At 40.3% G+C, this 24,109-nt stretch overlaps 1 protein-coding gene across 1 annotated transcript in view; it reads left to right on the forward strand.

Annotated features, from left to right (window-relative positions):
• Window positions 1–992: 992 nt before the first annotated feature.
• Window positions 993–24,109, forward strand: part of xpo4 (exportin 4) — a 45,833-nt gene continuing 22,716 nt past the window's right edge. The window contains exons 1-7 of the mRNA XM_053440310.1: window positions 993–1,083; window positions 3,738–3,843; window positions 4,389–4,530; window positions 6,688–6,826; window positions 8,412–8,528; window positions 8,674–8,826; window positions 17,499–17,612. Of these exons, the coding sequence (XP_053296285.1) occupies window positions 994–1,083; window positions 3,738–3,843; window positions 4,389–4,530; window positions 6,688–6,826; window positions 8,412–8,528; window positions 8,674–8,826; window positions 17,499–17,612 (861 nt within the window). The 5' untranslated portion in view covers window position 993. The remainder of the gene's footprint in view (window positions 1,084–3,737; window positions 3,844–4,388; window positions 4,531–6,687; window positions 6,827–8,411; window positions 8,529–8,673; window positions 8,827–17,498; window positions 17,613–24,109) is intronic.

Here is a 24,109-nt window from a genome sequence, read left to right on the forward strand (position 1 = left end):
GTTTCTACCGAGCTTCAGTATCTGTGTTCGCCTCCAGTCTGACCTGCTCTCACTTTTTGTTTTCACATTCCCCAACAAAAATATATACGATTGCATGTATGTTGTTTTTATTTATTTCAAAATAGGGTACTTCTTATTTCATACATTTCAAATATGGGGAGGACTCAAATAGCCCTACATAGTTCTGTGTTTAATTTATTTCAAAGTAGGCCGATAGTTGCCTGTGTATTTTCTTCTCCTCTTCATAAGCGTTTGGTGTTTTCCTTTGTTGGAACTGGTAAAAATAGCAATAAAGAAGAAGATAGTGGAAGATAAGTAAGTATAAGGAGAAGATAGTAGAAGACAACAAAACAGCATGGATGACAGTGACATAGACGCCGACACTGCTTTAGAAAGAAATACAAGTGGAAAATCTCCACATAATGTGGTATTGAGCTTTTGAGTTCATGATTTTTTTTCTTCCTGTATTACTACAAATGTAGCCTACAGTCATAGCCTTTGAGGCACAAATATGTTTACAATTTTTCTACAGACATTCTGTTTGCACTTTTGTTATTGCACCCAAAATATGCACTATTTCAGGATGGATGTTCTGCTTTCTATCTATTGTTTAATATTAATGTATACAGTTTTAAGTTAAGCAAGACAGGTTTCTGTTCAAGAAAGATTCTTATTTTATTCAGTTAATGAATTAGTTTATTATTAAAGTGTATTGCTGGATAATAATTAGTTTTCCACGTGTTCATGTCACTCAAAAATATGCATCTAATTCAATTCAGGGTCAAATAGTTAAAAAGTCGTTTCACTCACAAAAAAAGGGTCTAAAAGAATTCACCACGCCAGGAAGGGTGAAGGCAATGGGGTCGACCGGCCCTGCCAATGAGGTGTCCCCTTATTTATTTTAAAGGGAGTTGGCAACCCTACTCAGTACAGTCTCTCCAGTCCCCCCCCTGTGCCCGGGTACCAGCGCTGCACTCCCACAATGCAGAGCGCATGGTGCGTCATTGGAGAGGGACGATGATGGCGGCGGTCGGTGCACCAGAAGTGATCACACAGCTGGAAAGCGCTGCCAAAGTTTTAATGGTGAGGAACCGCTGGTTAGTGTGAGGCCTCGGTGGATGAGCCACATGTGTGCTAACTTTATCCCGGGTTAGGTCCGGAGCTGCTGGTTGTTAAATGTGTTCACTTGTCTTTTTTATCAACAGGAGAAACGATGTGGTGCGAGTGGGGGGGAAATCCAACCAAACTCCTATTATTCCTTAAAAAAAAGAGGAGAATCCCACATTTCCCTCCCTCCTCCACCATTTTCCTCTCTTAACCCTCCACCTGATGGTGTGACCCCGCGTTTAGACACTTTATAACCGGGTCCACGTTTCCAGAAACTTCGGCTCATTCAGGTGTCACATGAAGTTTCCCCGCTCACAGTGGAAGCATCCTGGGCTTCAGCTTTAGCTTCGTCCCCCTGAAAACCCCCAGTTTCTACCATGTGTCCGCTTCCTCCTCTCCACCCCGGTTCTCCCTCGTCCACCAGCCTCCACGAAGGGAGCAGCTACCGGAGCTAAACCATGTGGCATGAGCCCGTGTGTGTGCTGCAGACAGGCGCTAGCTACAGCCTCCTCTTGCTTTCTGCCATTTTGCTTTGCCATGTTCTGGGATTCGAACCCTGACGTTCAGCTGCTTGTTGCTAAGTTTAACCCTGAGAAATGAGTCTGTTTATTACATGAGATGCTCACACGTGAACAACACAGCAGCTTTACCTTCGCATGTGAGTCAGCAGGTGTCATTTCGATCACCGGTTGTCGCTGTTTGTCTTATTACCTTTACACATTAGTTTAACGCATGGCTCCTTGTTATTGTACTCTAAATCAGTACTGTTTCAGTCTGATTTGAGCATGTGTTAATTCCCTGCTGCTGATGGATATTGATGCTCGGCCAGAAGGGAAATATCAGGATCAACTGTGTGAATAATTCTGAACTCAATATCAGCCTGATCTTTCCTACCTCATCTGTTTTTTACTTTTGATTGCAACTTTTCTCCTTTAGTTGGAAGATGTTGTTACACATGCAATCAAATGATGAATTTAGTAAATTGGTGCATGTGCAGTCAGATCTCTCTTAGACTGAACGATGAGCCTGGTTATTATTATGTAATGCTTCATTGCAGCCACACAAGAGCTTTACCTTCCCATGTGAGTCAGCAGATGTCATTTGAATCCACGTTTATCCCTGTTTAAAACAATAGGCTTTGTAACTGATACACATAATGTACGTGTGTTGATGAGTTGAATACATGTATCCTGACTTGTTTATAAAGTCTAAGTCAGTGCTGTGGTGGTCAGTCAGTCTGTCTTTATATCTGTTTCAGATTGATTTTAACATGTCCTTGATTACTTATCTCAGGCCACATGGGAACATTTCAGGATAAACTGCTTGATTCTTTCTTTATAATATTTTTCATTCTCTTAATCTCAGAAATGGCATTTTTACTTTATCGCTTTATATATTTTGTGGCATTACTCACAACAAATTATCCTGATTCAGTCAAAATGCACATGTTGCTGTTGGGTGTAACTCATGCAATCAAAGTGTGACATCAGGGGTCTTCTGAATTAAAGGTTATCCCTTCTAACTCCCTGTTTAAAGTATTATGATTTATAATTTAATGTATAGAATGGCAACATATGTTTGGTCTCCTTAATTGATGTAAAGTCTAAATTAGTTGAACATGACAGTGCTGTTGCTATATCTGTTTCAAGTTGATTTTAGCATGTGATAATTCACTGCTGTTATATTGATGCTCAGCCACATGAAAAATCTCAGGATCAACTTTTTTGTTTCATTCTGAAACTTAATATCATACAGCGAAGTAGCAATAAAACAGATACGAAGAATTAAAATATCTCAAAATAAAATGTACTAAATTGTACATACTCCCTTAGTTAATGTTACATTATATAGTACTAGAATACAAACTAACGTATTTAATATAATAGAAGAATAAGCCTATAAACAAGACTAAATACAAGATATGACAAATTATGAATAAAAGAGAAGTCTGCAAATTCACAGCAGTAGTTTGCATTTTAACACTATGTAATTCGGTAGGTAGGAATATGAGTAAAATATTAATATAAGATGTACAAATTCACAGATATTGCAGGAGTAAGTAGTCCAACCTCAGTTCTTTTCCATGATTAGATCAGACATCCAGTAACAACTATGGTTAAGTTATAATAAGAAATACATTCTTCACAGGCAGTCCTGTTAACTACCTCACTTGACCGTTCAGAACACTTTTTACATTACACACAACAAGTCATTAGTGCAGCTTTAATATTGCATGTCATTGAGAAGGTGATTCAACCTTAAATGTTTGATGTGTGTTTGCCATCATAATATGACATGTATGTATGGGTGGAGGGGTCGTCCTCAGATGAATGGCTCTTCTTTTCTTCTCCTACCTTCTACCAACTACACAGTTGCTAATACAACAATCAGGCCTGGAATGTGACTTTCCTGAGCTGTACTATGGTGATGCCCCTCAATAAAAAAGCGTGTTCCTGTGTATACATGTGTGTTGGCACATTCGGAGCTGTGCTTAAGCATTGCCTGATTTTTTTTTTTGTCTAGTTTTTATCTAATTTATAAAGAATGACCACAGTATTTATATCACGGTGTAGGAGAGTAGTAGTCCTTTCATAACGCACTGTTGGATCTAACTTGTTTGTCTATTGCAGGCACCGCCGTCCATGGTCAGCACAGAACAGAGGCAACATGCAGAACACGTGTTCCTCTCCTTCAGGAAGTCCAAATCTCCTTTTGCTATCTGCAAGCACATCTTAGGTAACCGATGACTTCAGATCATTTTATATCTATAAAATGTGCCCTAACCCACTGCCTGAACAAACAATCCTTTTTTTGAGTTTGTCCTTTTTTTTTTTCCAACACACAGTAGGTCCTTCTGTGTATTGCCCTTTTAATCAAAATCTGCAGATATTGTTTAAAGAGAGGAACGCGTGTATTCAAGTGTGTTGATACAGTCTTGACTTCAGCCGATGATGATATGATCACAAACCTTATGCTCTGATGTTTGGATATAACAAACATTTTTAATGTCATGGACCCCCATACTGACTCAGAAACTTTCATTTGATCAGTGAATTTGACCTTTAGCTTCCATCAGAAAGGAGCTATGGAGCAAAATATCTTATATTTATCATCAACATTTGTCTTTTTATACAAACCAGTTTTGAAATAGCTTCTTTTAGGATCAGACCTATTACATATGATTTAGCATTTAGCTCTTATTGGCTCTGAGTGCACAGTAATTATTGTGTCCCACCCAAAGTCTCCTTATTCTCTTATATGTATCTTCTCTCCCTCTCCAGAGACCAGTAAGGTCGACTATGTACTGTTCCAGGCAGCCACAGCCATCATGGAAGCTGTTGTGCGGGAGTGGATCCTGCTGGAGAAGGCCAGCATCGAGTCGCTGCGGACATTCCTCCTCACCTACGTCTTACAGAGACCCAAGTAAGAAAGATATTGTATTTATGAACTTACTGTTGAGTGGTAAGATGCGCAAGAACATCAAACATCCCCACCGCGTGTTACATAAATCACAGAAAACTGAAGTCATCCAACAGCCGTTAATATTCACCAACAAACCTTTCAAATCCCACAGATGTTTTAAACAAGACGACTACATGAATAAGCTCAATGTTGAACATGTAAATCTGGGTGGATCACTACGATCCAGTTATGAGCAGTATTTCATTTGCTTGTGCAGATAATGTTGATGCCATTTGAAATTATGTTTCTGTGACAACAATATTCCTTTCATTATATCTCCAATGAAAAGCAACTTCTAGATATACAGTGCTTTGAAAAAGTATTTGCCCCCTTCCTGATTTTTATTTTTTTTGCATATTTGTCACACTTAAATGATTCAGATCATCAAATAAATTGTAATACTAGACAAAGATAACCCGAGTAAATACAAAATGCAGTTTTTAAATGATGATTTCATTTATTAAGGGAAAAAAGCTATCCAAACCTACTTGGCCCTATGTGAAAAAGTAATCGCCCCCTAAACCTAATAATTGGTTGTGCCACCCTTGGCGGTAACAACTGCAATCAAGCGTTTGCGATATCTATCAATGAGAATTTTGCCCACTCTTCTTTGCAGAATTGTTTTAATTCAGCCACATTGGATGGTTTTCGAGCATGTACAGCTTGTTTGAGGTCATGCCACTGCATCTCAATTGGATTTAAGTCCGGACTTTGACTAGGCCACTCCAAAACATTCATTTAGTTTTTTTGAGCCATTCGGAGGTGGACTTGTTGGTGTGTTTCGGATCATTGTCCGGCTGCATAACCCAAGTGCGCTTGAGGTCACAAACTGATGGCCGGACATTCTCCTTTCTGGTAGAGAGCAGAATTCTTGGTTCCATCTATTATGGCCAGTCGTCCAGGTCCTGAAGCTGCAAAGCAGCCCCAGAACATCACACTACCACCACCATGTTTGACTGTTGGTATGATGTTGTTTTTATGAAATGCTGTGTTAGTTTTACGCCAGATATAACTGGGCGCACACTTTCCAAAAAGTTAATCTTTTGTTTCGTCAGTCCAGAGAATATTTGCCCAAAAGTCTTAGGGATCATCAAGATATTTTTTGGCAAATGTGAGACGAGCCTTTGTGTTATTTTTGGTCAGCAGTGGCTTTCGCCTTGGAACTCTCCCATGGATGCCATTTTTGCCCAGTGTCTTTATTATTGTTGAATCACAAACAATGACCGTAACTGAGGCAAGTGAGGCCTGCAGTTCTTTTAGATGTTGTTCTGGGGTCTTTTATGACCTCCTGGAGGAGTCGTCGATGCGCTCTTGGAGTAATTTTGGTAGGCCACTCCTGGGAAGGTTCACCACTGTTCCAAGTCTTCTCCATATGTGGATAATGGCTCTCACCATGGTTCACTGAAGTCCCAAAGCCTTAGAAATGGCTTTGTAACCCTTTCCAGACTGATACATGTCAATTACTTTTTTTCTCATCTGTTCTTGAATTTCTTTAGATCGTGGCATGATGTGTTGCTTTTTGAGATCTTTTAGCCTACTTTACTTTGTCAGACAGCTTCTATTTAAGTGATTTCTTGATTCAACAGGTCTGGCGACATCAGTATTTGGGAGTAAAACATTCTTTAAGGCTTAATTGAGGCTCGATAATTTACAGCTAAACCATAAACTTAATAATAAATTGCACAAATATCTAGAATTTGCATTAAGAACTTGCATTAAGAAAATATATATAATTCTTTACGTGAGATGTAAACATAAGTGCACTAAACAAGCGATAAAAATATGAGCATTTACCAGATTAATTGTTGAAGAGCACAGGCTAATTTGATTTGTGAAGTACAGGTGACAGACACTATAACAAAAGTTCCTGCCCTAATGCATTGATGAGTTACCAAAACTCTCTTCAACACACTAAAAGGATTTAACAAAAATGCAATAAAGTAAAGTTTTTCTTGCGAATACACAAAAGAAGAAAACAAGCTACAGCTGTGATCTCACCGTCAGACAATAATCTCCTCTTTCAGTTTACTTTTCACTGTCTCTGCAGTGGCCTGTGATGATTCTCTGTTACATTAACTGTCATTTCTCTGTGACTAATCATCCACCTTTTTACTTCAGTGTGCAGAAGTACGTCCGTGAGCAGATCCTTTTGGCTGTGGCGGTCATCGTGAAGAGAGGCTCTCTCGATAAATCCATCAACTGCAAAAGCATCTTTCTCGAGGTCGGACAGCTCATAAGCAGCGGGAACCCCACAGTGGTGAGCAAGACATCCCTTGAAGTAGTGATTCGCATTTTACAGTACATAATTAATTGTTAACTTGCTTTTTAGGATTTAGGAATCATTCAGATTCTAATGATTATTAAGTAGCTTTTTTCAAAATAGGACAGTGGCTGTAAAGGAAAATTTGAAAGTGATGAATTAAATTTTCCCTTTCACATGAAAGGTTAGTCTGAGGTGTATGTAAAGTGATGAAAATGTGCTGAGATCTGTCAGTAAATTAAATTTTCCATACAAAATAAACTATCATCTTTTTTTAGACCTGTTCAGTAACAGGTCAGCAGTTACGCAGAATAAAATTCAAGATGCATTCGAGAGCTTGTGAAATCTTTTTCCAACTGATACGTAGAGTTAAATGAATGCCTCCTGAAAAGCTGGGTTAAAGCTTTGATCATATTTATTTAGTGTTTTGCCTTGATGGACGACATTTGTGCCCTGGTTCCATTTTTTTCCTGCCTGGGATCTGGCTCAGATTACAGAGAGCTCGGTCTGAAGATAAAAAGTGGCACAAAGGCTGAGCTGAGATAGAAGCTCCAGGCGTGAGCCTGTGGTTAGAAGAAAGTATAATGTTGAGCGCCTGTTTTCTTTGCTCATGCCCTCAAATCAATTTTGTGTTTAGATCATGGGCATTTTCATGATAACATATTATTTGTGTTTTGGTTCAAGTCACAAAGGACCATTTCAATAATTAAGACAATAGAACCGTGCTACAAAAAGGCAAAATAGTTTTTTTTCAGTGTTGCTCTATATTATACAACCAACTGGTTGTCCCCTTGTAAGCCAGTAGATGGCAGTATTTAATTTGTTACATGACCCAAACCACAAACCAGAAAATGTCAACTGTGCCATGGAGAGCTGACAGTTCTGAAAGTTTAATTTTAGTTTTTTATTAAGATGCACAAAACCAGATTCACATTCATCATCCCTCAGTCACAATCAATTCATTTGCAACTAGAATCAGTAGAGCACATAAACCTCTGCCAAGGCCCAGCCATCCCCTTACATTCAATCAACCTGCACCAAAACTCATAGATATGAGTTCCCTAAATGTTTCTTCATTTCGTTGCCATTCCCTGATGTTAAGGAATAAGTGCGAAAACAATTAGTGCCAAAGATGTCTCTGCACACCGTTAGTTACACATCTCTAACATCAGAAATAATATTTTGGTCAAAATCTGAGTTGGTCTGTTTGTTTTTTTCCTGCTGATGGTCTGAGGACTGAAACCTTTTAATGAAAAAGCGATCGTAATGGATAGTGTCCACGTCTCTGGGGGGTTTCTTGATTAGTCCAAGTGAAAGAAAAACAATCAATTAGTCATTGAGAGATTTATCATTCCAAAATGTAAAATGCTCGAATAAATCGTCCTACCTGATGTTTGACATTTTATGACATTTGAAAAAATAAATAAGGGATTAATCGGTACCTAAAGGCATCTTAAACTAACTCAGTTTTAACACAGACACATTTCGTTTTCCACTCACGCTCCTCCCTGTCTTTACTGATGATACTTGCTCTTTTGACCTGAGTAAATTTTTCTCCATCGTACAACCTTCTCTGCTGCAGCAAACTCTGGCCTGCTCTATCCTGACGGCACTGCTCAGCGAGTTCTCCAGCTCCAGTAAAACCAGCAGCATCGGCCTCAGCATGGAGTTTCACGGCAGCTGCAAGCGAGTGTTCCAGGTGGGTTCTCCACCTTATCTCATATTCTTAGAATCAATACAGTTGTTACAGAAAGGATAATTGCTTTTACTTTGTTCGTTATTCTCTATTTAGTGGATTCATTCATATTTCTCTTTTTCATCCTCCATTACTTCCTGGCTTCCAGGAGGAAAGCCTGCGTCAGATCTTCATGTTGACCATGGAGGTACTGCAGGAGTTCAGCCGCAGAGAAAACCTCAACGCCCAGATGTCGTCTGTCTTCCAGCGTTACCTGGCTCTGGCCAACCAGGTCCTCAGCTGGAATTTCCTGCCACCCAATCATATCCTTTCTATGTCAGTGGTTGACCAGGACTTTTTACACATTACAATGGTCAGGATCATAAATTTGAAGATTTCTTAACAGGTCAGTTTCCTGTTACTCACATTTTTATCATGGCTTGCCATTTCATGTGTTGTATATGAATATCTGTGTCTGAAGAAGAGGGTACTTTCACAGCGTAATTTGGCAAAGACAAATAACTTTAAACTAGACAACCCCAGTGGTCTAATGTTTGTAATTTTTCATTATTTCGATTGGTTTTAGAGGCATCTGACACCATGACATTGCTACACACACCTTTTGGTATTCAGATTAAAGGTTCAGGTTAAATGAAGGTGCTTATGTAAGGGTTAGAAAACGCTTGCAAAAACAAGGGCCTCCTCATTTTAGGAATTTGTTTTTTATCACTTATAAGAATTTTATACGTGTGAATATATACTGCTGTTGGGGTGGGGTGGGGGTCTTTTAAAATATGTGATACCCAGGAATGTATATCTGTCCGCCTGGTTGCTTTGTAGTTTATCTCTTGTACTTGCATCTATATTATCTTTGCAGTTGGCCGCATTGTTGAGCGAACTTGGGCACTGTGTGTGTGAGTTATGTGTGTGTTATGTGTATCCAGGCTCATTATGGCCTAAATCCCAACCAGCCTGGCATCCTCGCTGCCTGTCTGAGCGGATCTGTAGTGGCGCTTGCTGCCACCCAGGGCCATGTATCACTTTCAAAGAGGTGTCTGTGCGTCCATCCCCGTATCATTCCAGCAGCAACCCACCCCCGCCTTGGCTTGTTGAGGCTCCCCCTGGTATGCCTGGCGCGCTCAGTTCAATATGTGTGTGTGCTCTCAAAGATGCACATTTACACACAGTGTGTGTTAGTTTGTGCACAGGCAATTTTTAGACAAGTGCGTGTTTATGAAGCAATCCCAGAGGTTACTGTACATCTATGGAATGGTTTGAGCTGAGGTTGAAGCAGGATGCTTTGGGCTGGAAAATGATATTCAATCACACAATGTTATAAACAATTAATTCATTTATTAGTGGTATCAACTGGTTATCTTGCAATGCACATAAATGATAGAAAATGTACAAATATACCTCTTAACTGAACCAAGACAGTGTTCCCTTTGATATCACAGGAGAAAACAATACCAGTATAAGTATCTTTTATTAGTAAAGGATACCAATATATATATTTTTACTTAGCATTGATTCCTAAGATTTTATCATATCAACGGATTTTTATTTTTATAACCAATAAATCGGTTTGGCTCTACTCAGTTTATTTCTCACATTTAAGTAGTATTATAACGAATTTTTCAGTTGTTGCCACCTGCAACCTAAAGATCTCATTAAGTGAATTTGAAAGAATGTGCGGCAAAGCTGAATTGTAAATAAAATGAGCCCATCCCTGTGCGACTAGTAGCTTGGAATAGAGCTGTACATTAGTTCTCTGGTTTCTTGCTGCTGAGTTGTCACAAATGTTCAAAGGACTTTCTTAGGCCATAAAAATAGCATATAAATTTTCGAATCAAGAGGCGTTCCCCTTGAAATTCTGCGTGCGTGAAGCGTACAAGTGTGTGTGCTGTTGTTGAAAAGGAGAACAGATTGATGAAGGCCACTGGGACGCCAGAATGAGTGTGGCCGCCTGTCGGCAAGTGTCACAACACGCCCGTGTGCTGCGATGCGAGCGTATGCCAGGATGGGTATCAAGGGGCCTCTCCTTAATTGCGTGGCTGACAGCGGCTGCCTTTCACCCTCATGGGCACACACACACTCTTCAACCAGCTCTTTTTAAAAAGCCTCCCTCCATCAGACAAACTGGGCGGCATGTGTGTGTTATCTGTCCTCACCGCCGTCTGAAGCTGGGCCCTTAGGCTTTGGTGTCATCTGGTGGAGGCACGCTCCCCGGGCGTCTGTACGACACCGTGTCACTCCACACCTGGCTTGACTCTAGACAGGGTCGTGGTCGGGACTCCAGGCTGCAGCGGCAGTCAGGTGCTGTAAATGGCGGTCCGAGCTGACAGATAGATCACCCTCGTCCCCACTGCCACGGCGTTCCTGCACTAAACAATGTCCTTTAGCCACTTGTATGTTTATTTGTCTTCGGTATGTTCATCGCTGCCACTTGTGTTGCTATAATAGCCAGTGGAGCTTTGTTCTAAAGCAATTTTTCATTTAGCTTTCCCCCATCTGTTCTTCTCTTCACTGGAGAGGAATGTGTAGATTTCATGGTGTATCGGCTCTTAATAACTCAAGTTGTTTTAAATTAGAACGACGTTCCCTGCATGCCTCTTCCAACTATTTTCCTCAGGCTACATCCACACTACATTCTAGTTTTTAAACGCATCACTGTTGCTACGTTTATGAAGTTTGGAAACACTGCTGGCCCCATTTAAGTTTAAAAACTCGGGCAAAAATTTAGACATTAGGAAACGTATGCACTCACCTGCATTTGCTTCTGGATTCTTATCAGTCACGACTCAACAGGAATTTTGTTGCAAAAATTGAATTTTCTTTAACTTTGTGTGATAGGGTGTTTCTTGACATTTTCACAGGTTTCCTATGGGATAATTCTTGAATCTTGAATCTATCACATTTCGGGGACTGGTATCTTTAAGTGTGTGCAATTTGGTGCAGCATGATTTAATTTAAGAGAACTATTGAGCTTTGGTTGGAGGTATATGCTTGACTGAGTGCTTCTAGTTTTTGGTTTAGAAACACTAAATTGAAATTGTATTAATATGGATGCCCCTTACTTGACATGTCCTGTGAGGAGACAAACCTCTACTTTTTTCTTATTTTAATTGAGGCGCAATAAAAGCAGCATTAACATCTATAAGCTACCGTAACCCCCTGTCGCCTCAGTGGGGGTTATTCTTGTTCTGAAAAGACGACAGACAGTCCAACACTAGCCTTGGCCTGGCTCAGGATTCTCATTAGCTGTGCAGAGGTCAATTTATGGGCATTTTGCCCCCTCAGGTTAAGGTTAGGATTAGGAGTGTGTAAGCTGATGCTGGCTGTTTGCCTTGGCCCTGACCTGTGCAGAGAATCCTCAACTACTGCTGTCTAAACACAGGCAGGAGTGTATATACAGATGGCTAAAATGCTGATGGACATTCGGCTGATGCATGTAACTTCTGAGCTGAAGTTCCTTCAAGACACGTTCTTGTCTATCATTTGACAGATAATCCTATACATTGATTTTATTTTAATAAAGCAAAGAAAAATGTAGAATTTAAAACAATGAGCACTTGGCAATAAAGACACAAACAAAGCTCAAGATTCACTGGTAATCTTATGTGAAAGCATCACACAAAAACATGTATTTTTTTCTAGATATCTTTATTTCAAATCCTCACTTATAGAATGAACAGGCAATAAACTTGCCAGTGAACATGCATTGTGTATTCATTATTGGTTTGATTGGGTAGAGTGGAGATAATGACAGCTGCTGTCTAAACAGATAGAAGGAAACAGGACAGAAAATGAGGAGGGGGCGGGTCGTGGAGGAGGTATTCCTGGACTGTTATTTCACATGGTGCGGCTGCGGGGGGAGACTTAATTCAGGATATATCACTTAAACCCTACCACACGCCTTAGCATAGTGCTGCCCTCTTCGCACGGCGGCTGGCAGACGCACAGCCACTCTCCCCCGTGCAGTGGGTCCATCCTCTGCGAGGATCAACCATAATGAATAAAGGATACAGGAGAAGCTCGCTAATCCACCATCCCTGAGCATGAAGGTCGTTCAGGCCTGCAAAATGTTCAGATTACTGAATCTGATTGTTGGCTATTTAGGGTGGTCATGAAGATACTTTGAAATTAATCTGTGAGGTGTTTTGAACGTTGTCTGCAAATTGTTGGGAAAGTGTTGGAAACTGTTCACTGAGATGGGCTACACGTTTCAACAATCTCCCACAGTGAATTGATAGGAAACCAACATTTGGCCAGAATAATATGAAGAAGAAACTAATCATTTATTTGAATTTGAAACAAGTCAACAATTATTTCAAATATACACCAGTTGTAGAATCTTACCAGCAAACACTCTGGTATTACTGTTGGTCCAATGCTTGGTTTTTCAAGATTTCATGGATGTTTGATAGATTACCAGGATGTTTGGTTCAGACATTCATGATCCCCAGAGGATTAATCCCACTGTCCCCCCAATTCTGTCCTTGAGCCATTTTGCTGTTGGCTTTTTCATCTATTCTTTTACGTTCAGAAAAAAGGCTCAGCCCGCATATGCTTTTGTGTAGTCATGTGGTAAGTTCATGCACAGCAACGCTCATTGAAATACAACCCATCTTGGGAAGAATGGCAGGGTTTTTATGACGACTTTATTCCCTCGTCATGCTTGGAAGTTGAGGGCTGTGCCCACTACCTGGGCTAAAGGTCACTTGCAAAACTATAAATACCAGAATTCTCAAGTGTCTGTCACTGAAGATGTTGTGCTGAAAACAGTCTTCGTCCTTTGGTGCAATCTCATAACTGGATTCAAAAAGAGGAAAATTCAACTTAATGTTTCTCAGCCAGAGTGACAGGCGGATCAGACAAGTCTTACATCAGCAGTTTTACATGCGTTTGACTTGTGGTTGACATTATTTAAGATTTGACAGCGTGTGTTTATGTGTCTGCAAATTTGGCAACTATAAGTGAGAACTCGGGGTGTGAGAATTTCTTCACTTGTGTTTGATTTAAAGTCTCGTGGTCAGTGGTTTACTGTGTGTGTGTGTGTGTGTGTGTGTGTGTGTGTGTGTGTGTGTGTGTGTGTGTGTGTGTGTGTGTGTGTGTGTGTGTGTGTGTGTGTGTGTGTGTGTGTGTGTGTGTGTGTGTGTGTGTGTGTGTGTGTGTGTGTGTGTGTGTGTGTGTGTGTGTGTGTGTGTGTGTGTGTGTGTGTGTGTGTTAATCTGTCGGCGCGTCTTATCTTTCCAGTGGAAAATCGAAATGTCACCTTAGTTATTCTTGAGTCTGTTGGAAGGGTTGAGATCGTGACAGGTGATGTCTTTTAAAAACCCAACAAACCACAGCCCACATGTCCGAGTCACTCTGCCTACATTAGTCACCCTGGAGGCATGTGCACTTCAAACACACACATACACAGTTTTTATTTTTTGACGACAATGAGTGTTGTTGGGCCTCTAGATTTACTGGTCAGCGCTTAAACTAGGTCTAGGTCTAACCCTAACCCTAAATGTGAGGTTGAATATGATTGAAGGGACTGTCAGACATTTTTTTAAACTGTCAGTTGGAATTTCTATTCATGTGAGTTGTTTCCATGACAGTGCATAAAGTGGCCTGATAGTTCACAAATTAAAAAGGCAAGCCCAATTTCTTTCTCTTCGGAAACCATAGAATAAGTGAATAAGTGCTGTTACCACAGATCCCAGCAAATTTCTATTTCCTCCACAATTAACTAATTGTTTATTAATAATTGTTATATTAATAATAAAAGGTTATCTATGGTTTGCTGTTGTTATTCTGTGTGACCATGTTGATTGATTAAGTTGATGTCTCATTGGTATGGGTTGTAATAACTCATAATTGAAATAAGCACCAGTTGACCTGTGTGTTACAGTTCAGAGAGGATGAGTGAGTCAGTGCTTTTCATTCACCACCACATCGTATGGTCGCTATGATTATTGATTAGAATTTGGGTGTGTTCAAATAAGGTGATCCCTTTTTAAATAATTTTTGAAGTAAACCAGCCCCTCTTTGTCTTTTAGTGTGTTTCCTGGAGTTTTCATGAAAAATGTAGATTATTTTGTAGTTTGGCTTTGGTCATTTTCTGCTTGAGCGTAAAGTTAAAATTGTTTTGGTTTCTGACTGTTGGATTAGATAAAGCATCAGTTTGTCTCTTTAGGAAGTTGTGTTGGATTCTTTTCACTATTTTCAGACTTTTTCTAAATCCGTGGATCAAGAAATAATATGAATATACTAAATTATCAGTTTAAGTATTTCGATGTGGTTCCTAAATTATTCTCTCGAATAATTTGGAATTTATGTTGCGGAAACGTCCTTTTCTCTCTATCACAAGCTGTCAGAGCCTTTTAACATCTCTGTCCAGCTGTGTAAAGTAGTTGAAGAAGCTGTGTAGTTATCATTCCTGAGGTCTCTTGTGAGTTTTGTCTCAGTCATATGATCTTTAGGAGCGGTTGTATGGCCTCTGTCACCATGGTGGTCCTTACCCGAGGAGACGACCACCGTCTGCAGGTTGCAGGACTTTGTCAGTCTCATGTTTGTAGAACCAAATACGAACTAGCTCCTCTATTTTCCCCCTTTCTCTCTCTTGGATCATTATGTTTTAAATTAGACAAGAGATAGAACAAAATGTATAAGCCAGACAGTTTTCATTTCAATTAAGTTTTGTGAAAACTGCAATAAGACAAATGCAATTCATGGACCAGGAAGTTATTCAGACAAAGAAAGAAAAAAAGAAAATCTGGTTATTTTATAATCAGAAATGAGTTGTTAAACCTAACAAAGCAAAACAACTACACATGAACTTACTCAGTCATATTGTCGCTCTTACTCTTATTTTTCCCAGATCCTTTTCTTATTCTTTCCTTTTGGAAAAGTTCAGTTAGAGGTCCTGTGCTCCACCACGACTATTTTTAAAGAAGCCTTAAAGCCAAGCATTGGACAGACACACATGCACACACACATGCACACACACATGCACACACACACACAGTCGCGCAGACCCTCAGACAGGTGCCAACTTTTGTGCCGAAAAGTGTGTTGTGGTGTGTCGTGGTGGGGTGTGTGCACTGGGAGTGACTGTGGCCTGGTGTCAGAGGAATGCGTGACCTCGTAGGCCTGTGCCGCCGTTTGGCTTTGATCGAACATTCCTCTCAAAGTTTCCTCCTGCTGTCATTGAGCTGTAGGGCGCTGATATGGCCGTGTGTGTGATTGTGTGGGTGATGGAAAATGAGAGGAAGACTGTCTTTTATTTTCATTAGTATTTATTTTTACATGCAAACATGTGCAGGGTGCCATTAAAGCAACCCAAGTTCTTCTTATTAGTGTTAATTAGTAGGTAGTTCTAGTTAAAAATATTGTCCTTAAATAAATATACAATGAACAAATAATTTGCAACAAGATGATCATTGGAGTATGGTTAACCCTTTTAATTGGTCGAGTATTAAGAAAAGATTTTTGGAGTATTTCTACATTATTATTTTAACATGGATTTTGTCATGGATGAAATACTGGAGAGAGTCTAATAAAAAATGTTGAATTGGTTGTTCTTTTGTGAGGTTAGAGTAAAGATTTAGTTTGTCTGTTTTTCTACAAACTTACGTAAGCAAAAAATGTCCCTCCAGAGGAGGAGAAAAACCAAATCGATCATCGTGCTGTGTTGATATATTAGGTAAATTTATTTGGAACTCTTCCTGAGGAAATTGTACATTTTGTAAGGAGAGAAAGTTTGTATGTTTTTGGGAGAAAGTTAAAACGTGTGATGGTGGTTAAGAGAGTCTGGCATATTCAATGGAATGTTTGTAGAGAGTGTTGTTGCTTTTTCAGATGCTTTGAATGAAGAAATTGGGTTTGTGAGGGTGAGTGTAAGAAAAGTCTAATTTGGGAGAATATTTTTGATGAGCTAAGGAAAACGCATTTTGTGGGTGTGTTTAGGAGTCTAGAATAAAGACATGAAGGGTTTTGGGTGTGTCGGGAGAAAGTGTATGTTGTGGGTTTGTAAAAAAGCTTATTGTGGGTAAAGAGAGCGTTTAAATGAGACTGTGTATGTGCGTGTTGTGGGGGTGTGAATTTAGAAAGACTGGTTTGAGAGAAAGAAGAATTAGGAAGTTTTACAAGCAATTAAGATTTAATTGCAGTTTGTGGGTTGTGAAGTGGGTGTAGATGAAATTGTAAATCAGAAGAAATTGTGTTACATGGGGAAGAAGAGACAGCTTCTTGTTAGAATAAAGAAAAAGACATTGGAAACTGTCAAGAGGCAAAGAGTGTTGATAGTGTGTCGATTGTTTGTCGTGGGAGACAAAAAGAGCCTTGCCTTGGTCTTGGAAAGCCCTCAGCAGGACAGACAAGGTGATTGGCTGATGAGTTGGAGGGAGTGTTTTAGAGCAGTAAGGAGTCTCAAGCACGTCTTGTAGAGGAGCGGACAGAGGGGCAGAATAACGCAGAGTCTCGATTGACTGCAGGGAGTGAGAGAGAGATAGACTGATCCGTGTGTTTTAAGATCTTGAGGAACAGGGAAGATAAATCTGAGTGCAATAGGAGGAAGCTCTGCTGGGAAGAGAGGTGAGCCAGAGGACACAAGAAGGTAAGAGGGTGGCAGAGAGTCAATTACAGGAAAAAATTGAGTTGGATTAAAGAGTGAAAGGAGAGAAAAGAAGGTGAGAAAGAAGGAAGTGGAGGAAAACTGTGGCGAGAGAAGAGCTGACGAGGGAGAAAGAGAAGGAAGAGAGGACAAGACAACAAAGCCAACCACAGAGGAGATGGTGAGAACTGACAGGGTTAATGAGAGGGAGGGTTAGTTAACAAGTGACTTACAAGTGTCTGCTGCCACTAACAAGAAACCAAACACCAAAACACCCATTGAGAAGGAGCGTAGTGACAGGAGCTGGTGTTTTGTTTGTGGCACTCCTCCTCTTCCTCCTCCTCCTCCTCCTTTACTACATGCTGTTGTTAGCCTTAACTGTCGGAGGTTCACTGGGGCGCCACTACATCGCGATGTTTGAGGCCACGCAGAACGTCACGTTGAAGCCTGGGGAGACCTGGAGGGAAGCGCTGCTGGACACCCGTGTCATGGACCTCTTCTTCACCGTGAGTATCCCTTCCAAGTTTCACGTGTTTCTGTTTCTCTGGGTATTTTGCAGCCCTGGAGGATGTCTGAATTTAATCTTTTAGTTTTTAACTTGTAAGTTGTTTATTTTTTTTGTAATCTCGTAGGCCACAGCGGTATTACACTTTTTGTGTTTGTGTCACTGATGAAATTGATTATAGGTTTTATTTTACATCGCACTTTGAAAAAGGGAAGACATTAAATTAACTTGCACAAACCTGCAGAATCTTTGCTCTCTGCTATTTTATAGTTCACTATTGTCCGTTTATCTTCACATCTGTCTTTATCTTCTTTCGTTTTCCATCCATCAGATCTTTCTGTCAGGGAGGTCACTTTGGAGGTTTTCTGTCTAAAGTCAAACTATTTCTGTCTCATGTATTCCCATTAGAGTTCTCTTGTGTCCTCCTTTAGCCTCTCCTCATCTTTGGTTTTTCTCCTGACCTCTAGCTGGTGGTTTATTTATGATCAACAGAGAGAGACAGTTTGTCTTTTCATGTTGGGAAAGAAATCCCACTTGACCTCGTAGTTTTGGCACATCTCACGTTTTCACTACTTATGTGGGTTTCTTCAATGCACCATTAAGTAGATTTATGGGTACTTTGCAGTAGGGTCGTGTTATTGTGTTACTGTTCAGCGGACCGCCGGGTGAAGTCAATGTGTATTTTTGTGCAGTGACTTGTGTGTTTTAAGAGACTGCCCACGCTGGCTAAGCAAATGGTGTGGAGGGGAAGTGTGGAACAAACGGGTCAGCTCTTCTTCCATTCAGCGTCATTCCAACTTCTCTGGCATGCTCATCGCATGATGCTGATCCACCAGTTTGCCTTTCACCATACACTACATCCTTCTTTTAGCCTTTACCTGCCACAAGCATTGACCTATCTTCTCGACACTGGCACTTGCTGCATGCAAATCTTAGCCAAATTCTTCCTGATTTTCCTTCTGACAAAACACCGCCCAACTAGAATGGCACTCAGTAGACAACACATAACCTGAATCCAATCAATCCTAATGCATGCACTCAAATAATTCTGTTTCTTTTTTCCTGGGAAATCACTGAGGTCGTTTTTTTTACAAATGTTCACATTGGTTTTGCTTTTTGTTGTGTCACAAACAAAGCACAATTTCTATATATTTATCATCCTTTGTTGGATGAAAATGCATTGAGCAAACGTGTCAGAGGTATTTTCAGTTGCCTCTGATGTTTTGGTGCGTTCAAGTGCAACAATAAACAGAAGATACAGTATGAGGTGACCCATCCGTTTGTGTTTTTTGGCACGTTTGAAGTTGTCTCTGAAGTCAGCGCGCCAACAGACCAGCTACTAAATTCTGCTCCACTGCAGCTTAATCACACATCTTCCTTGCCAAATAATGCTTCCTGAGCACCATTTGTACCTGTAATATTTGTGAGGCCTAACATAGCACATAGAACATCTTGTGATAGGTCCACTGAATGACTCTGATGCTGATTTACAGATGAATAAACCAGGACTGTTCTTTGCATGACAGTGATATGTTTGCTTTCAGCAGCACCATTCTCTGTTGTTTGAAACTCAACATACATTTTATGTTATCATTTTTCTCTTAAAAACATTCTCATGAAGTGTAAAACAATTCTTGAGAGTTTAGATGTGAACACATTGGTTAAACGTTTACCAAAGCTGACTGTTTGAAACTTGGCTCCATCTCTAATGCGTCTAAAAGATCAAGACATTTCTCGATGGAAAATTATTTCCTCTCAAGTTTCCATTCATCAAATTCAGAAGCATCTGTCCTTCAGCTTTGTGGACAGAAAATCAGCATCTAGCATCTTTCTCTGCTCTTTGACATGGTGGCGTTATTTGCCTTGTGCGCCTCTTGTTTAGAGGGAAAATAAAACAAATACAGAGTAAAAACTCTGTATTTGTACTCTCACCATATCTGAATGTGTTTCTCTTTTGAGTTAATGCCATCTTGACCGTTTACATACTTTGCCTTAAGTTGGCTCAGGACCTAATTTACTGTTTGTAGAAAAGAGAAAAAGAAACAAAAATTCTCCTCTGTCTAATCTGCAGATGCCTGATTGTAGTTTTCTTGATATTCACCCTTCATTGTCTGTCAAAACCCTTTTATCATGCAGCTGAAAAAAGTTTTCAGTCTGATTGTCCTGATTGTCAATTCTCAAAGCAAATACAAATGACTGCAATTGGCTCTGAGCAGCGAGTGTAATCAGAGATTTAATATAGCAGGCACACAGGCTCCAATCAAGGATTTGATCGGCGTCTCGTCGCAGTCGGGCCTGAATAAAAATGTTTGTCATTTTTCGGCTGGTTCTCTTTGCTGCTGGAATCTGCACAATGTGTTTTGTGTTGGTTTCAGTTTTCAGGCTTTCAGTCTCATCTCCCACTCTGGTATTTCTAGTAGCTCAACTGTTTATTGTAAGGCTCCTGTGACGCTGTCAGCTGTCCGTGTTTGTGGGTGTGCGTGTGTTTGTTTGATTTACAGAATCCCCCTGGTTGTGCTGTGTGCATTTCTGTCTCTGTTGGACTGTCAGTTAGAGCTTGTGTATTGTGTACCTGTCTGTTTCCTCTGCATGTATGTTGTGTATTTGTTTCTTAGTGTGTTAACTTGTCTCTCTATAGCTGTGAGGACACTTTTGCCAGTTCTTATAAATTCAATGGTCAGTTTGACAGTCAAAGATGTATATAAAGATGGACAACACGTCTCTACTTCCTCCCATTAAACAGAATTAAAGACAAAATACCCGTGATACACACCCATCCAGGGCATATGGGCTCGACCAATGAGTCAGTCTCAGCTGTCAACGTTGACGTTTCACCTTGTTTTAGTTATCAAATATATAATTAACACCAAACTCGACACATGCACACTTGAATATACATTAGTGAGATATGAACTACCTAAAATGACAGAAAAATTACCTTGAAAAAAAATGTATTTAGTTATTGGTTTGGCCCATGACCCTCTGCTAACATGGAGAAGGCAGGATTTATGACCTATACTCCAGCCAACCATCAGGTGGCGATTGAGAAACTTTGGCTTATTTTTTGGGAGCCGTCATGTCGTCCATCTTACAGTCTGTTGTCAAGACTTGGTTTTAGGGATTCAGTTCGAATTACGTTTGTCCATAATGGGCTCGGCAGTCAAGAATGTGTGCGTTTTGTGTTTGTTGTATTAAACATGGTTGTCTGCTGTCTCAGCTGCTGCATGTCCTCAGCTGTGAGGGGTAAAGGCTGTCAGGGGCATCTATGTGTGTTGAAGGAGTGCTCAGAGACACGCGCCATCAGGGTCACAGTCCACAGCAGACCAGTGGCAGGATTAGAGCCCGGCCCCAGGATTAGGGGCCCCTGTTAACAACCGCAATAAACCCACCCATCACACACACCCGTCACCCTGTGGAGGGGCTCTGGGGGAGTCTCTGTCCCTCTGTGGGAGGGTGTCTGTCAGTCTCCCATGAACTGGCTCCAGTGCTCTCTCACCCATCAGTGTTGTTTGCAAACAGGAGGCTGCTGTCAGTCAGGTTTCTATGGTGATAAGAGAGACTCATTTTATAGAATAAGTAGTTTTTATATAACAATGATATGTGAAAAACTTTGTTTTACTCTAATGAAAAATGAAACGTTCTTCAAATGTCAGTGCACTTGATGGATCATTTTGTCATCCTTAAAAAAATATATATAACAGTAATTGGGTTATGGGGGGTATATTGTACACAAATGGGGACTTGTGGATTCAACTAAATATCAGTCAGTTCTGGATGCAGTCAGTCAAGAAAATGAAAACTGATAAGGCTGACTTCACATCACAAGACGGTGATTCAAAGCAGACCTTTTAAAATTCTCCATGAACCACTTCAAGAGACACATTCGGAAGCTTTGGGGACGATCCTCAGATCTGAACATCGTCAAAATCTGTGGTTTTTTTATGCTAAGCGTGAAGGACGGACTAAAAATATCCTGGTGATTCAAGTGATCTGCAGGATTGGAGAAACATTCATAAAGGAAAAAATGAAAGACTCAATTTTTAGACATGAACCCTGGGAAATGTTCAGAAAATTGGTTTCAAACACTTCTCAGACTTTGCCTTTCACATAGGAAGAACGCAGCAGGCGATTCAGACTCTTTCAGAACAACAGGAAAAATGTTTGGAACGTTCATGTGAGTTGACAACCAAGCCGACTGCTTCTGCTAATAAAAAGTTGGACAATGTGGTAAAGGAGACGGGTGGGCATGAGAGGAAGTGGTTAATTTTCAAATGGTCTGTGAGAACTAAGTCTGTTATCCTGGAACCATCCGGATGACAGGAGTTTCAATCTCAGACATGATTGTCGTACAAAAGCTGATTAAGTCAGTCTGCAATTTCCTTGACAATGATAGCAATGAGTTAACAAACTAATGAGATTACACTGGAGCCAGATCATTATTGACGCCTGTCTGTCCCAGCAGGGCCTGAGGTCACAATTTCCCCTCCCACCTACCGGATAAACCCGTATTTAGGAAATCAGCTCAATAATTATGCAGCATGTAGTAGTTATTTTGTTCCTGAAGCATCAAGTGATTCTGATTCTGATAAAGAATCACTTCAGCTAGTGACAGCCCCACAGACTGAGGGATAGGGTGTCATTGAGGATGGAGGGAGCAATGAGGGGAAGAACATAAAAGAAAGAAAAAACTTGAGTGGAGTGGAAGAGAGAGCAAGGAGGAAATGGACCAAGGAATAGAGCTGTGTGTGTATAATTTAATGGGGGAGACAATGAAACAAGATGGAACAGAGAAATACAATTTGTAGAGAGAGTGAAACGTGGAGGCAATTTTCCGGAGAGCGAGAGAGCTTCCAGGATAAATGGTCCATGGGAGATTGAAAAGGAAGAAGACCCTGTTGATTGTTGGCCTCCTTCAAAATAACCCACTCAGTTTTGGTCGATTTTAACAGCTTGCGATCACTGTGCGCACCCCCCCCATTTGAAAAAAGAAGAAGAAAAGGAGAGTGCACAAAAGCTCACTCAAACTGAGGCATCTGTAATTTTGCCGTCAGCTGTCTTGTTTCAGTTTGTTTGTGTTTCACTGGGTTTTTAATTTCAGTTTGACTCTGAGTGATTAGAGAGCAGCATCAGATTGTGATTGAGTGTGTACCCGCATGCAAACCCAAACCATACATAATTTCTGACGCATCTGGTTTATTTCAACGTATCAGATGGACACGTATACGCACACTACAGAAACACACGTGCATACACAGATTACCACGTGGGATATGTGTTACGCAAGTTATCACACACATTGTTATCACTCACCTTTGATATAAACACATACACACACAAATACAAAGTCCTTTTCACTGCTATATTTATGGAGACCTTAATTGACATTACAGATGATTTGATCAGAAGTTATTATTTGAATGATCAGCTTATTGTTTGGATACATTTTTTAAGCAATAAAAAGCCAGAGAAATTGATTTATTCAGGATATATATTGTGAATATTTTAATTTTTTATCAGTCTTACATGTAGACTGTATAAAAGATGGATGGTGCGTCGCCTTTACCGCCGGTTTCACATTGACCCGAGGTGATAATCTGGTGTTTTCGTTGCTACGTGAACATTTTAGCTTATCTCAACCCAATGCAGTGCAAGTAACAACGGCAACGCAATAGAACCACAATGCAGTTCGGCAAAACATGACGTCACTCCATTCAAAGCTAATGAGCATATGTGTGAGTCCAGAGTTAATATTGTATATTGTTATATTTAAATTCGTCAGATCATTAATCCATTGTGATTTTACCCATGAATGGCTTCTCAATTCACTTTCATTTCAAACATACTATATTGTAATGTACTGTCTATTGATGTCCTATAAAATGACAAACAACGGGATATAAGCTAAAGCGTATTCGTGTTTTCCGGGAAACTGAATCGGTGTAGAGAACAGAGACTGATGAGGCTGCAGCAGGCGCCTGCAGGCAGACAGTAACACAATCTGAGATGCAGAGAGCGAGAGAGGAGAGAGTGAACGACGAAAAGAACGAGCAGAAGACAATAAGTTGGAAGCACAGTGTTGATATAGAAAAAAACGGAAAGATGAGCCCCTGAGCCCCCGAGGTAACAGACACCAGGCTTTGTCTCCTTCTATAAATATCATTCCTCATTCTCCCTGCCTCACTCTTTCTCCCACTCCCCTCCTCTTTCTTTCCATCTCTTCCTCTGGCTCGCTCATCTCCTCCTCTTTCCTCCTTTCCTATACTCTGTCACTCTCTTCCTTGCATTCTCCCTCATGTTCTCTCCTCCTCTTCGATGTTTGTCTCCCTCATTACCTTTTGCCTTTTTTTTCTCTTAAGCTATACTTGCTCTCTGTAATAGGCTTTTGTGTCGAATCCCAATACTTCTGACAAAATGTGTGCAATTATGCTAGGAATGGGATAATTTGATTGAATCTGAATCCAGAATCAATGATTCATTCTGTTGTATATTTATACGCAC

This window comes from Pleuronectes platessa, chromosome 14, assembly GCF_947347685.1.
Source record: "Pleuronectes platessa chromosome 14, fPlePla1.1, whole genome shotgun sequence".
NCBI classification, from domain to species: Eukaryota; Metazoa; Chordata; class Actinopteri; order Pleuronectiformes; family Pleuronectidae; genus Pleuronectes; species Pleuronectes platessa.